Source organism: Mizuhopecten yessoensis, unplaced genomic scaffold (genome assembly GCF_002113885.1).
Source record: "Mizuhopecten yessoensis strain PY_sf001 unplaced genomic scaffold, ASM211388v2 scaffold716309, whole genome shotgun sequence".
NCBI lineage: Eukaryota > Metazoa > Mollusca > Bivalvia > Pectinida > Pectinidae > Mizuhopecten > Mizuhopecten yessoensis.
Genome location: NW_018480052.1, coordinates 349,368 through 366,033, shown reverse-complemented (window position 1 = coordinate 366,033; position 16,666 = coordinate 349,368). Strand labels below are relative to the sequence as shown.

The 16,666-nt window shown below is 40.5% G+C and overlaps 1 protein-coding gene across 1 annotated transcript in view; it reads right to left on the bottom strand.

Moving 5' to 3' along the window:
• The window catches only part of LOC110442883 (serine-rich adhesin for platelets-like), a 205,884-nt gene extending 196,951 nt beyond the window's left edge, over positions 1–8,933 (bottom strand). The window contains exons 1-2 of the mRNA XM_021486729.1: positions 8,697–8,933; positions 7,980–8,184 (exon numbers count right to left, since the gene is read on the bottom strand). Coding sequence (XP_021342404.1) covers positions 7,980–8,045 — 66 coding nt within the window. The 5' untranslated portion in view covers positions 8,046–8,184; positions 8,697–8,933. The remainder of the gene's footprint in view (positions 1–7,979; positions 8,185–8,696) is intronic.
• Between the last annotated feature and the right edge of the window lie 7,733 nt (positions 8,934–16,666).

The following is a 16,666-nucleotide window of genomic DNA, read 5'->3' as shown; positions in this document are numbered from 1 at the left end:
AGATTTCCATTACATACATTTTCTTCGGTAAACATTTGAGGTTTATTTATATTGATATAGCAGTTTTAGAGTGACAAAATGGCTTCTGTCCTTAATGTTGGTTTCAGGGACGATGACCTAGAGAATTTACCAATACAAAATACATTACATTATTCTTACAAGCTGTAGAGGAAAATTATCAAAAAAATTAAGGGTACATGCTATATACCTTAATGACTTGTCTATCTTGATTCTTTCCAACAGAGTTTTACATTGTAACAAGTTTATAAATGGTATGATAATATGAGAGTCGTGAGTTGATGAGTAAGATGTATGCAATGTAGAATCTAACATATTGGATATTTAAAAAAATGAGTTACCTTTCAACTTATATTTGACTTATGTATACATTTAAGTTCATTAGCTTAGGCTTCTAAATGGCTGCAATTTTAAATAACTGAATTAATTACTGTGACAATTTTTCAAAGAAAAGGAAAGAACTAAAATGAAATGGTAGATATAACAGAAGAAACCCCCACCCCTCTCCTGCAAAACCCGTCCTTCCCCAACCCTCCCCATCCCCTCCCCACCCCTCTCCTGCCAAACCCGTTCCTTCCCCACCCCTCTCCTGACAAACCCATTCCTTTCCCACCCCTCTCCTGCCGAACCCATCCCCTCCTCACCCCTCTCCTGACAAACCTGTTCCTTCCCCACCCCTCTCCTGACAAACCTGTTCCTTCCCCACCCCTCTCCTGCCAAACCCATTCCTTTCCCACCCCTCTCCTGACAAACCCATTCCTCCCCCACCCCTCTCCTGCCAAACCCGTTCCTTTCCCACCCCTCTCCTGACAAACCCATTCCTCCCCCACCCCTCTCCTGACAAACCTGTTCCTTCCCCACCCCTCTCCTGACAAACCTGTTCCTTCCCCACCCCTCTCCTGCCAAACCCATTCCTTTCCCACCCCTCTCCTGACAAACCCATTCCTTCCCCACCCCTCTCCTGCCAAACCCATTCCCTCCCCACCCCTCTCCTGACAAACCCGTCCCTTCCCCCCCCCTCTCCTGACAAACCCATTCCTTCCCCACCCCTCTCCTGCCAAACCCATTCCTTTCCCACCCCTCTCCTGCCAAACCCATTCCTTTCCCACCCCTCTCCTGCCAAACCCATTCCTTTCCCACCCCTCTCCTGCCAAACCCATTCCTTTCCCACCCCTCTCCTGACAAACCCATTCCTTTCCCACCCCTCTCCTGACAAACCCATTCCCTCCCCACCCCTCTCCTGACAAACCCATTCCTACCCCACCCCTCTCCTGCCAAACCCGTTCCTTTCCCACCCCTCTCCTGCCGAACCCATCCCCTCCTCACCCCTCTCCTGACAAACCCGTTCCTTCCCCACCCCTCTGCTGACAAACCCATTCCCTCCCCACCCCTCTCCTGCCAAACCTGTTCCTCCCCCAGCCTCTCCTGCCAAACCCGTTCCTTTCCCACCCCTCTTCTGACAAACCCATCCCCTCCCCACCCCTCTCCTGCAAACCCCATTCCTTCCCCATCCCTCTCCCCTGCCAAACCCATTCCTTCCCCACCCCTCTCCTGCCAAACCCATTCCTTCCCCACCCCTCTCCTGCCAAACTCATTCTTTCCCCACCCTCTCCTGCCAAACCCATTCCTTCCCCATCCCTCTCCCCTGCCAAACCCATTCCTTCCCCTACCCTCTCCTGCCAAACTCATTCCTTTCCCACCCCTCTCCTGCCAAACCCATTCCTTCCCCACCCTCTCCTGCCAAACCATTCCTTCCCCACCCCTCTCCTGATAAACCCATCCCCTCCCCACCCCTCTCCTGACAAACCCATCCCCTCCCCACCCCTCTCCTGCCAAACCATTCCTTCCCCCCCCCTCTCCTGATAAACCCACCCCCCCCCCCCCCCTCTCCTGACAACCCCACCCCCCCCCCCCCCCTCTCCTGCCATCCCCATTCCTTCCCCCCCCCTCTCCTGCCAACCCCATTCCTTCCCCACCCCTCTCCTGATAAACCCATCCCCTCCCCTCCCCTCTCCTGCCAAACCTATTCCTTTCCCACCCCTCTCCTGCCAAACTCATTCTTTCCCCCCCCTCTCCTGCCAAACTCATTCTTTCCCCACCCTCTCCTGCCAAACCCATTCCTTCCCCCCCCTCTCCTGCCAAACCTATTCCTCCTTCCCCACCCCTCTCCTGATAAACCCATCCCCTCCCCTCCCCTCTCCTGCCAAACCTATTCCTTTCCCCCCCCTCTCCTGCCAAACCCATTCCTTCCCCCCCCCTCTCCTGATAACCCCCCCCCCTCCCCACCCCTCTCCTGACAAACCCATTCCTACCCCACCCCTCCCCTCCCCTCCCCTCCCCTCTCCACCCCTCCTCTTCCAAACCCCTCTCATCTCCCTCTCTACCCTTCCCTGGCCATCCCAACCCCTCCCCATCCTATCTCCATCCAACCACCCCTTTCCTAGCCAATGATTTTACAAAGAGGTCCCATGATTTAGTTGCCTCTCTGCACTTTCCAGCAGACTAGGATTTCATGGATGGTCAGCTTTATATCGGGTAGACATGCTTTAACACAGGTAACATATGGAACAGCTATATTTGTATTGACATCTGGAATGGTGCCAGTCTCATCTTCAATTTCCAAATTACCTATCTGGTGCATATACCTACCTACCGAGTCATCTAATGCTATTATAATTATGTATATGGACAATTTAGGCTAAAATACATTTGGTCATGATGGCATCTATATATGTACGTGAATATGACATTAAAAAACCATGTATATTTTTTATGAAAATTAAAGTTTACGAGTCACACGATATTGTCTATACAGCATTACTAAAATGCATACCTGGCAAATTCTTGGTGAACCCGAAGATGGGACACTGACAAGATATACCACACGGAGATCTCATTATTATAATGGATTCACCCTTATTGGCATTGTATAATACTTCTCCTGTTTTACGTTCGAGTCCTGATAATAGAAATTCAAGATACCCAATCCCTCTATTAGTTATTTGGATACTGAAATAATGAAGACTGATTTTGAAACCTGATGGAAGAGTTTGGCAGGAATGAGATTGGATGAGTGTCAGATAAGCGTTATAAAGACTAAAAATTTGGCACAAAGTTTCTTAAATCATTCACAATCCTGAATAATGAGTTCAATAAAACTAGTTAAATAGTATTTAGTAACTTTAACTCTTGTTTGTAACATTTCTGTGGGTATACAAATATTTACTGAATGAAAGAAAAAAAAAAGAATAACAATGAACAAATTCAGAAGGCATTGCAGAAAATAAGGTAAGAAACTAAAGACATTAAAAAGGTATGAAAACAAGGCAGAGTTTTGCAAACAATCCATAGTTTGCCAGCCTTAGACATATTTCAGTATAAAGGGCCATAACTCTGTATATAGTCGGGCTGGAAATCCAACGACAGTATACAACACTGCACTATCCCAATAGGTACTCGCATACAAAATTAGGCAATTGTAGATGACAAATTAAAATATATATGTCCCGGACAAAGTCATCCACGATTAGCAAAGGGCCATAACTCTGTATTTAGTCGGGCAGGAAATCAAACGACAGTATACAACACTACACTATCCGGACAATGTCACCCATGGTTAACAAAGAGCCATAACGCTGTACATAGTGGAGGGGTAGATCAGATTTATATATATGTGTTACTCCACCATTTCAACAGGCAGCTCACATCTAAAGTTTGACATGTAGGTAAAAATGTATATAAGATATGCCCCGGACAAAGAGACACACGTACATGGACTGACCGACAGAGTACACAAACAAGGTTCATGGACTGACCGACAGAGTACACAAACAAGGTTCATGGACGGACCGACAGAGTACACAAACAAGGTTCATGGACCGACCGACAGAGTACACAAACAAGGTTCATGGACCGACCGACAGAGTACACAAACAAGGTTCATGGACCGACCGACAGAGTACACAAACAAGGTTCATGGACGGACCGACAGAGTACACAAACAAGGTTCATGGACGGACCGACAGAGTACACAAACAAGGTTCATGGACCGACCGACAGAGTACACAAACAAGGTTCATGGACCGACCGACAGAGTACACAAACAAGGTTCATGGACTCACCGACAGAGTACACAAACAAGGTTCATGGACTCACCGACAGAGTACACAAACAAGGTTCATGGACTCACCGACAGAGTACACAAACAAGGTTCATGGACTGCCTGACCGACAAGTGCACAAACAAGGTTCATGGACTTACCGACAGAGTACACAAATAAGGTTCATGGACTGACCGACAGAGTACACAAATAAGGTTCATGGACAGACCGACAGAGTACACAAATAAGGTTCATGGACTGACCCACAGAGTACACAAATAAGGTTCATGGACTGACCCACAGAGTACACAAATAAGGTTCATGGACTGACCGACAGAGTACACAAACAAGGTTCGTGGACTGACCGACAAGTACACAAACATGTAGTGGTACCCTCTGGAAGTACTTGTGAGGGACTAATCACATCTAAAGTTTGACATGTAGGTAAAAATGTATATAAGATATGCCCCGGACAAAGAGACACACGTACATGGACTGACCGTCAGAGTACACAAACAAGGTTCATGGACTGACGGACAGAGTACACAAACAAGGTTCATGGACTGACCGACAAAGTACACAAACAAGGTTCATGGACTGACTGACAGACTACACAAACAAGTTTCATGGACTGACCGACAGAGTACACAAACAAGGTTAATGGACTGACCGACAAGTGCACAAACAAGGTTCATGGACTGACCGAAAGAGTACACAAACAAGGATCATGGACTGACCAACAGATTACACAAACAAGGTTCATGGACTAACCGACAGAGTACACAAACAAGGTTTATGGACTGACCGACAGAGTACACAAACAAGGTTCGTGGACTGACCGACAAGTACACAAACATGTAGTGGTACCCTCTGGAAGTACTTGTGAGGGACTAATCACATCTAAAGTTTGACATGTAGGTAAAAATGTATATAAGATATGCCCCGGACAAAGAGACACACGTACATGGACTGCCCGACAGAGTACACAAACAAGGTTCATGGACTGCCTGACCGACAAGTGCACAAACAAGGTTCATGGACTTACCGACAGAGTACACAAATAAGGTTCATGGACTGACCCACAGAGTACACAAATAAGGTTCATGGACTGACCGACAGAGTACACAAATAAGGGTCATGGACTGACCGACAGAGTACACAAACAAGGTTTATGGACTGACCGACAGAGTACACAAACAAGGTTAATGGACTGACCGACAAGTGCACAAACAAGGTTCATTGACTGACCGACAGAGTACACAAACAAGGTTCATGCACTGACCGACAGAGTACACAAACAAGGTTCATGGACTGACCGACAAGTACACAAACATGTAGTGGTACCCTCTGGAAGTACTTGTGAGGGACTAATAAGACAAACAAAAGAATTAATGTCAGTACACAGTGACATACGAACACAAGAAAAATGGAATAGAAAGTCACATCACTACATACTGACGATCAGTCAAAAAAATCCATCAATGACGGAAGGAAAGAATCAACAAATTATGATTATAGAAAACATGATTGACAGATTCGTTTTTTGAAGACATGCAAATCTGATGATGACATTTGAAGGAAGGAGGAAGGGAAAAGGAGAGATATACACGTCCAAACACAGTGAAGGTATAATCAACCCAGTAGAGATGTACAACCCCCAACGGTGTTAGTGCACCAATGTATTTTAGCAACGTCAGGATGTGTACATAGCGATGTTTAATACTGATTTATACCTGCAACACACCTGGCTACATAGGGAAGGTAGCTGTAAATTACAGGTAAATCACCGCTAATCAGCTGATTGTATACACAGCAGGTAAATCATGGTATATCATAGCCAAAATGTCAAGTTGTCCGATAAAGCGGCCAGGTATGAAAGCAACCTAAACTAAACGCATGCATTAAATGCATGCATATAACACATGTATACCTCAGAATTCAGGAAACTGCAGTATCATATCTATATCGTAGCTATGGCTCAGGTGTGAAGTTTTGTAAAGGTTCTGTTCACACAGAGAGTGCTCACAATTCAGGTTAATGTCCCTTCATCCAAAACAGTCGTTATAATATAGGTAAAATATCTACATATGTGATTCCTTAAGTGTATCATTAAGCCAATATCTGAACAAGGGATATATATATAGGTATACATTTATCTGTACACAATTTATATCCCAGAGTGCACTACATTGCAATCTGTTACACCAATATTACCTGTAGACTTTCACTGTCATTGTACAGATAATACATTACCTTGGTCAAAGTATCATATATAACACCCATCACATTTGTGGCAGATTTCAATTGTACACATGTAGGATTACGGTCGCCTTCTAGCTAGCTTCAAGCTAGCTAGAGGGAATTTCCCTTTAGCTCAGCGTCCGACTAGGAACCTGGAGATCGAGGGTTCGATCCCCGGTGGAAGCACACTATTCTCTTTCCTGTTACACATTAATTAACTGTGTCGTGAATACACTTTCATTAACCCCTAGAGGAGCTGTGATTGGCTGTAGCCAGGGTAGGTCCCTATGATTTCAATTTTGATGTCACATCTTCATGGCATCACAGACTTCCGATCGTGACGCCACAAGAGAGCAAGGCCTGAAGACAAAATGTCGATATTTCAGATTTCAAGTCATGTACTCTGACATATTGTTCTCACAAATATTTTCAACAAAAGTTGGTTATGTGATAAACAGAAACTTGCACTGATTCCCATTTCATATGAGATTCTATAACTGGTTACAGTTACAAACAGCACATAGGTTATCACAGGCTCGCTAAAAAGTGTTAATTCTTAAAACTCATTCATAATAAACTCACGCAAGATCCTCTATATTTATAGTATTGGCATTGTAATTGGGTCCTTTACATATCTCTGTATACCAGCTAGATGTGTAACATTTTTATATACATTTTATATGAGGGAATGAATAAGGTCACAATTAATTATCATTCTATACTTAATACCAGCAGTTATTCATGTTAAGGGTGGTGTTTCGTTACAGGTATTTCTGTGTCTCTACTAGAACTGGTGGCCTTGATAACGTAAGGGACTGGCACACAGACAGGGCTATGTTAGGTAGTGATATAACATTTCTACACCAGACACTAGGTCAGCTACAGTGTCACCCAAGACTTTGTCACTTTCATTCATAACCAACACAGGCTCAAGTTTAAAGCTGGGAGGTATTAAAGTAGACAGGTGCTGTTGGCTTAGTTACCACCAGTGCTAATTGGAAAGTGACTTCAATGTGGGAGTGTAGATTTCTAATGTGTGTGTTACTGACAGGTTTCTCAGTCCGAAATAGCAACCTTATCTGAGCAAAATTAAATACACCATGCTGAAATAAATAGTGGGGTGGGGTGGGGGGCTGGATTTTCCGCCTCTCAAAAAAAATGTATCCTCCATAGTTTAATAGTTCCAAGTTCCACCAGAAATAACTTATTTGGGTGGGGGTTCCACGTGTGGGGGTTTGGGGTGGGGGTGGGGGGGTCAGCATACAGAGGGAGTGGGGAGGTATGCAAGCATTTATAAAGTAGAGTTCAGTGGGTTCAGTGGGTACTGGACTTTTACGAATTTGACACTATTTTCAGTAATAGAATAACTCGGAGGGAGGGACACCATTTTGAAGAAATGAGGAGGTAGGGATGCAAGCGTTTACAAAGTGGGGTTTAATGGGTACTGGACATCTATAGGAATCTGATAACATTTTCAGTAAGAAAAAAATTCCAAAAATAAAACACCGATAAATCTTCAATGCGTTATCACTGATAGCACATGGCGACATGCACATATATTGTCATTCTAATACACAAGGACATTCACAGTTACTATGGTTACTGATTGGAGAATTCCTACCTTCATGTTCCAAGAGTTTGTCCTCGAAAACCTGTCTGAGGGACGTAAATCCGATTTTGTATTCATCGTGTCAGCCTTGGTCCGAGGAATATATCACAGCGCATGTACACAGGGACAAACCTCCATGTCTCCCGTTTATCCTAGAAATGCCGACGAGTTATAATAATCCAAATTGCTATTCATTCCCATCTCTCACCACAGAAATCTGAAATGATAAACACGATTTTTATGCTGAACAATGTCGAGAGGTTGTGTGTCAGGTGTGAATATGATATAGAGTAACGATTATATATATACCCTTTACACCGTGCACTGTCATCAATACAATGCATCTTATATATTACATACACCAGTACATATTCTTGAAATACATGTACGTACATTAAATCAGTAAAAAAAATATAAATTGAAGGGTTTTTTTCCCCTTTTTAACTATCCCTGTAAACATGTAAACAAGATCTAATAACCATGAAATTGCACTGTCATATTACACGGAGCTAGTCATCTATAAACCTAATTAGATTTCCGAGAAAAAAAATCCAAATATAATTCACACACAATCCGTTTCAGGACAATGAATGTTCCATGCTATCCAACCCAACACCAATATATTTATGATTCCTACATAAAGTCTTTCTTTTGATATGGAAACATTTTTTTTTTCATTCTAAAATATTAATAATTTTGTAAAACTTTCAATATTATCTTGTAACTTACATCCTTCAAAATTTAAGGTACAAGTCCAAGGCCTTAGGTTTGCTGTACGAGTCGAAATGTTCCACTAATTCACTGGAGGGTCGATCTGGTCAATGGGTGGGTCTACCCCTACACATCATTGACAGATTACCAAGTGTGTGTTGACAGTCCAAGACATGTTGTCAAATGAATGACAGTGACATTGTGCGGTCGAGAAAAGCATGTCACACATAGATACAACATAATCATTCCCTGAATGGTTCACACGTGTGCTACCTGACCCCTCACATACACAGATTCTGCATATAGTTCCGTACATATACAATAACCTAATATAACGAGCCTTTGCTTGATCGGCTATCCATAGCACGGGGTATCAGCGCGCTCCAATTGTGTATATATATTTGGTATATGTAAATAAATCTCTGACCTGCTGATCTAAATCCCCTTTATGTGGATTGAGCGGTATACAGGTAACACTGCGCTCCCTAACACTCACAGGTAACGCTCAGGTAACGTACAGGTAAACTTTAACAACTTTACAGGTATCAGTAGAGCACAGCACTCTCGTCAACTATCCGACCCCCATTTACAGGTATATTGGTCCACCTTCAACAAGCGGACAGGACAATGGGTCAAACCAACATTAGAGACCGAGGGATCAGAACAACACTTACGCTTTCTAAAAATCATTCAAGAAAACTGGCACCGGCCGTATTGGAACTTATTAGGAAGTAATTGATCTTGACCGAGGAAATATCTTAAAACCTTGTCGCAATTTATCAGATGTTTATTGAGGGAATTAAAGCCGTGGAAGTGATATAGCACTCAAACAGTAATCTCGTGTTTAGACATAGGGACGGCAGAGACAACATCCCCCTAAAGTACCGAGGTGTGGTGACAGAAAAATTGGGGTCTTTAACTAGGAAAGGTGGGTGGGTGGATTAAACGACCCTAACTAATTAGCATACTCAAGGTCGCCAGTGTTATGTAGGCACTACCAAACCATCCTCTGTAAACTCTCAACTTACGGTTTCGGCCTTTGAAATCATTTCTGAGTCAGGTCAGTTGGAAAATTGGATTTTACAATCACCACACAATTTTAGAACAATCAATAAAATAACAGTTGGTCTTGTCTACAGGAAATTTTAGCGATGTCCTCTTAAACAGGTGTCTATAATAGACAGGTGTCAATTTTTAAGAGATAATTTTTAAGCACAAGAGGTTTTTATTGTCAGATCTAACCTGAATCTGACACATACCTTCTTTACGAGAATTCCAAACATTAAGACCAATAAAACAACTTTATATGTTAATTGTCATAGGCTGGGTTAGTTAACTGATCTTATATTTGAATTACTTATCATTATTATTGGGTTTTTTTATTATAAATCAATGTTATCACATTATGTACTGTGTTATCCAGTGAATATTAACCCATGTAATAGGACCTATGAGCCCTGTGGTTGGTTGTAAATTTCAATTGTTTCAATTGTGACGTCACACCTAGGACAAGTACATGACGTCGACTTATACGCACTTGAATCAAAATGGCGGCTTTTTACATTTCAAGGTTGCATGAAAATTGTTGTATTACACGAATAAATGCCACAAATCTTGATTATGCGATAAAAAGGATCTTACACTCGTTTTCATTTCATATGAAATTTATGAAACTTGTCAAAAAAAAATCATTTCAGCTCGCCAGTTAATCGATCTTAAATTTGAATTACCTCTCATTTTTATTGTTTTTATTATAAATCAATGTATGAACACTTTGATTTATATCCAAGAGGGTGTTACTGATTACAGACCAGAACGCCCGACCAAACCAACGTGGACACACACAGCCATACTGATATATAGTATATTTCTGGGCTAACAGCAGGTTTACCATTGAGATATGCAAGGTGAACAAGTTGTACCAGAAATGGGGTCAATGAACTGATTTTATTAACATTATTCTGAATTATCAAATGCTGCAACTTTTTTTTAATAAAGGGAATTAACTCTAATATAAACCAGGAAGCATTTAAGGTAGCATATCACTTTAAGGACTATTCAAATGGAAGTATGACACATACTCATATATCAAAATATATCTTGTGACTCTCCGCCATGTGATACACTTGATTGTACAGCATACTTTATCACTCCTGTCTGGTTTCAGGGTTATGTAGTCAAGTCTGGACATTGTATAGCCATATATGTCTGGCCTTTTCTGGAAAAGAAGTAAAAAAACAGTTGAAACAATATTTAATGTTGATCGTTTTCACTTCAAGAAAAAATAAGGCATAAAATAACATTATTTTAAGTTTCATGAATTTTGATTCAGTTTGGCAAGACAACTCAACATTTATTCTTGACTTTCATTCACATTCATATACCTTAAGTTTTGAATTTCTGTCAAAAATTCTCGGAAAGTACTGGTATTAAAGTTAAAGAATTTCCTAACTTCGAAATTTCAATATTATCTGTGAAAAAAACGTCATTAAAAGAAATTAAAAATAAGGCATTTCCTTGAATAATTGAATGTTCCTGAACCTGATGTCTAGAACTAGAATTTTTGTAAGCATTGTAAAGTATCTCATTAAATATTCCTTATATCTTATAAAATCATCAAAAAAAAGAATGAGATATCTTAAAACTACATAATATACCTTAAGCAATCAACTGAAAAACACCTAAATCTTATTAAAGTATCAGATATACTGTAACTATAAAAATATGTTCAACAAAAAACTAAGATAAAACAATACAGATAATATCTTATGAATCATTTCAAATATTTATCATAAACAAGTCATGTACTGTTAAACAGCAGTGGAACCACATTGTATAACTCCATGGGAGTGGAACCACATTATATAACTCCAGGGGAGTGGAACCACATTATATAACTCCAGGGGAGTGGAACCACATTGTATAACTCCAGGGGAATGGAACCACATTATATAACTCCAGGGGAGTGGAACCACATTATATAACTCCAGGGGAGTGAAACCTCATTATATAACTCCAGGGGAGTGGAACCACATTATATAACTCCAGGGGAGTGGAACCACATTATATAACTCCAGGGGAGTGGAACCACATTATATAACTCCAGGGGAGTGGAACCACATTATATAACTCCAGGGGAGTGGAACCACATTATATAACTCCAGGGGAGTGGAACCACATTATATAACTCCAGGGGAGTGGAACCACATTATATAACTCCAGGGGAGTGGAACCACATTATATAACTCCAGGGGAGTGGAACCACATTATATAACTCCAGGGGAGTGGAACCACATTATATAACTCCAGGGGAGTGGAACCACATTATATAACTCCAGGGGAGTGGAACCACATTATATAACTCCAGGGGAGTGGAACCACATTATATAACTCCAGGGGAGTGGAACCACATTATATAACTCCAGGGGAGTGGAACCACATTATATAACTCCAGGGGAGTGAAACCTCCTTATATAACTCCAGGGGAGTGGAACCACATTATATAACTCTAGGGGAGTGGAACCTCATTATATAACTCCAGGGGAGTGAAACCTCCTTATATAACTCCAGGGGAGTGGAACCACATTATATAACTCCAGGGGAGTGGAACCTCATTATATAACTCCAGGGGAGTGGAACCTCATTATATAACTCAAGGGGTGTGGAACCATATCATATATCTCCAGGGGAGTAGAACCACATTATATAACTCCAGGGGAGTGGAACCACATTATATAACTCCAGGGGAGTGAAACCTCCTTATATAACTCCAGGGGAGAGGAACTACAATATATAATTCCAGAGGAGTGGAACGGCATTATATAACTCCAGGGGAATGAAACCACATTATATAACTCCATGGGAGTGGAACCACATTGTATAACTCCATGGGAGTGGAACCACATTGTGTAACTCCAGGGGAATGGAACCACATTATATAACCTCAGGGGAGTGGAACCACATTGTGTAACTCCAGGGGAATGGAACCACATTATATAACTCCAGGGGAGTGAAACCTCATTATATAACTCCAGGGGATTGGAACCATATCATATAACTCCAGGGGAGTGAAACCTCCTTATATAACTCCAGGGGAGTGGAACCACATTATATAACTCCAGGGGAATGGAACCACACTATATAACTCCAGGAGAGTGGAACCTCAATATAACTCCAGGGGATTGGAACCATATCATATAACTCCAGGGGAGTGAAACCTCCTTATATAACTCCAGGGAAGTGGAACGACATTATAAAACTCCAAAGGAGTGGAACTAAATCATATAAATCCAGGAGAGTGGAACCACATAATATAACTCCCTGGGAAGTGGAACCACATGTTATTTCTCCATAGGAGTTGAACCACATTATATAACTACCTGGGGGTTGGAACCACATTTTAAAACCCTCAAGGAGTGGAACTATATTATATAACTCCCTTGTAGTGGAGCCTTAATTACTCAACTCCTAGGGAGTAGGAATACATTATATAACTTGCTGGGAGTGGAACCATATTATATAACTCCCTGGGACCGTAATTATTCAACTCCTAGGGAGTGGCACAACATTATATAACACCAGGGGAGTGGAGGCTTTATCTGTCAATGACTCTATACCGCACAGATACATGACTGTTTTGATAACGGTCGGGTTAAAAGTTAGGTGTCTGTTGATAATGGACCTCCAGGTGAGTATACGTACGATAGCTACGTAATACTGGAGTGCATCCGTCAACCGTAACCTACCACACAGATCACTTTTGCTTAATCATTCCACAATCGACTTCCGTAGGAACAGTAAAACATATCGTATTGACCTTTAACAGGAATATTTGTATTGGACGATGTCGTTTTTAAACCTGTTTGTTTAGTCATTGACATTGGAGGGTGCTGTTAGTATATAAGAATTAGGTTGATCTAACTCTATAAAATCAATTTGATAAGTAAAATTAAAAACATCAAAGGCACATAACTCAGTCAGGGACCTAAATCTGTCTATCAATGGTGAAAATATGATAAGGGGCATTAAACTATGATATCCACACACAAACCTTTGAAAAAAATATTCCTATACTAAGGCCTAGCTCATCCATAAGTTCTTAAAAAGCTATCTATTTCAAAATCTTCAAAGGGACAGAACCCTAAACCTCTCACCTTTAACTCATTCACCACTGAAGACACATTTGAACTCTTCCAATTCAAAGGTTGGAATAGTTCATTATGAAATTTCAGGGGTGAATGAGTAAATGAATGGGACAAAGTCTGGAAAAAAGTTCAGAGTATAAGGAAACAATGTTTACAGAAATAATAAAATGTACCTGCTTCAGGAAACGTTAATGGATGCCAATGAAAGTTGTTGGACCTATGACTTGCTGTACATGTTTTAACGCAGTTTTGCCGTTGACATTCAGAAAACATTCCCCATTCAAATGAAAATAAAGCGGACATTTTCTTTTAAATAATTGTACATTTCCTATCAACTGAAATGTAAAGGCTACTTAATTGGCCTAGAATTTGCTGATAAGTGTTAAGTGTTACTTTTGAAAGTTATCAACAATCAAACTGTTTATTGTAATGTACTTGTACATTGTGCCAAGCCTGCCAAATTTATACCAAGTTTATATTAGGGTTTTTTTATTGTAAGTGAACATACTGAAATTTCTTTTATTACTTTTAGCAAACTTCTTGTCAGTAAGCATAACATTAATTATTTTCACCTTGGTTGTGGCAAAATGATAGTTTATACAAACGTGGAATTTTGATCAAAGTTTTGAGCTAACTAGACCTTTAAAATCAACCTTCAAACACAGAGACTTGACATTTCCGTATTCTACCTCAAGTAGATACAGGATCCAGGGCATCTTACTGTGAGGCCCCTTGTATCATTGAAAACTAGGGTGTTATGTCCCAAGTATCATTGACAAATGATGATCTGGTAGTTGTTGAGCCCCCTAGTGGGATATCATACAGGCGATGACCCAGCTCTGGTAGAAAGGGGCTGACTAATCTACTCTGGGTGCCTAGGTGGTCCCCATTAGGGATCAGCAAGGTAAAAACGCCACAGAACAGCAGATAACGACTTTAATCTCCCGTGATTTACCTTGTATCCTAGAGGTCCTGCTCAGGTGTCTGGTCTTTGTAGAGCAAGGGAAGGCCCAACATGATTTACATTAAAGTTGTGTCAACTTCTTGTGATTTACATTAAAGTTGTGTCAATTTCTTGAATTCTATCAAGATTTTATTTCGCAAATCTTTCAAAAATTGTGAATTTGTAAAATAAAAATGTTGAATATACCACAGTGTCAACCCACAAAGACAGAATTGAAATTTGAAGTCAACAATCACCAGACACTGCATGGAATGACATGAACTTATGCAGGAAAACCGTCAAGTATATGGTAAGTCTGGATGGGGGAAACCTTTCCTTGCACCACATGTGGTTCCCTGTAATGTCTCCCCATCGTATCTGCAGGCCAACAGCATGTACTAATGCTGAGGTAAATGCATCATAACTCATTTAGTATATTTTTATAAACAATTAAATTTTTATCAGGTAGCCAACCTAACCTAAAATAGCAATCGTTTAAATGTCTACGAGGAGGCCATTCATATGATTCTAAATCATAAGGGTACAGAAATCAATGTACCCGTTAATATGACATCGGCGTTTTTATAGCAAAACTTCTATTTTTCAAAACATAAAAAAAACATAGCTTTCTGATACATTTTATACAAAAAACACTGTGGTAATATTCAGTTCCAATTTGTTAAGTAAAGACATTTCTTTCCTCGCACTTGACTCCCGACACTTACCGATATATAAAGTGCTGAGTTACACGATCTACTTAAGCTTGTGTTGTTGGGCCTCTATAACCAATCGCGGAACTATGACATCCCTCCCTGTGGTTCTTGTGAACTATAGGTGCTGCAACGGCATCCTGACACCGGATGTCAATTTCACGCATGACAACACGTAAACAAACGGCGCGGCACAATCCAAAAAACGCGAGATGGTACCAAGAATTAGATAGTTTTTTTTATAATATTTATAAAGTTTTGAGAGTTTATAAAAAGCTTTTTGTTTGCACATGCATTACATACCATGCATTCAAAGACATCAATGCTTCTGTTTCAGACCTTACATTTTTCGATTTAAAAAGCTACATGTATATATATATATATATATAAGTCCAAAGGTACGTTTATAACAAAAAACGCTACAAAAAGAAGAAAAAGAAAATTAAGTGTAGATCATATATTCTATGTCGGATTCACTTTGTTGTACAAAAACGGGATGGGAAATGAAAAATACCTACAAACAAAATGTCTGGATTAGATTTATCTATTAATTTTTATTGAAACCTCATAGATGGCGATATTACCAAAAGGGGAATTGTTACTTACGCTTAATACAACCCAATACCATTACGGAGTAATACAACCCAATACCATTAAGGAGTAATACAACCCAATACTATTACGGAGTAATACAGCCCAACAACATTACAGAGTAATACAGCCCAACAACATTACAGAGTAATACACCCCAACGCCATTGCAGAGTAATACAACCCAATCCCATTCCAGAGTAATACAACCCAATACCATTATAGAGTAATACAACCCAATACGATTACGGAGTAATACAATCCAATACCATTACAGAGAAATACAACCCAATACCATTATAGAGTAATACAACCCAATACCATTATGGAGTAATACAACCAAATACCATTACGGAGTATTACAACCCAATACCATTATAGAGTAATACAACCCAATACTATTACGGAGTAATACAACCAAATACCATTACGGAGTAATACAGCCCAACACCATTACAGAGTAATACAACCCAATGCCATTACAGAGTAATAAAAACCCAATACCATTACAGAGTAATACAACCAAATACCATTACAGAGTAATACAACCCAATACCATTACGGAGTACCATTACGGAGTAATACAACCCAATACCATTAC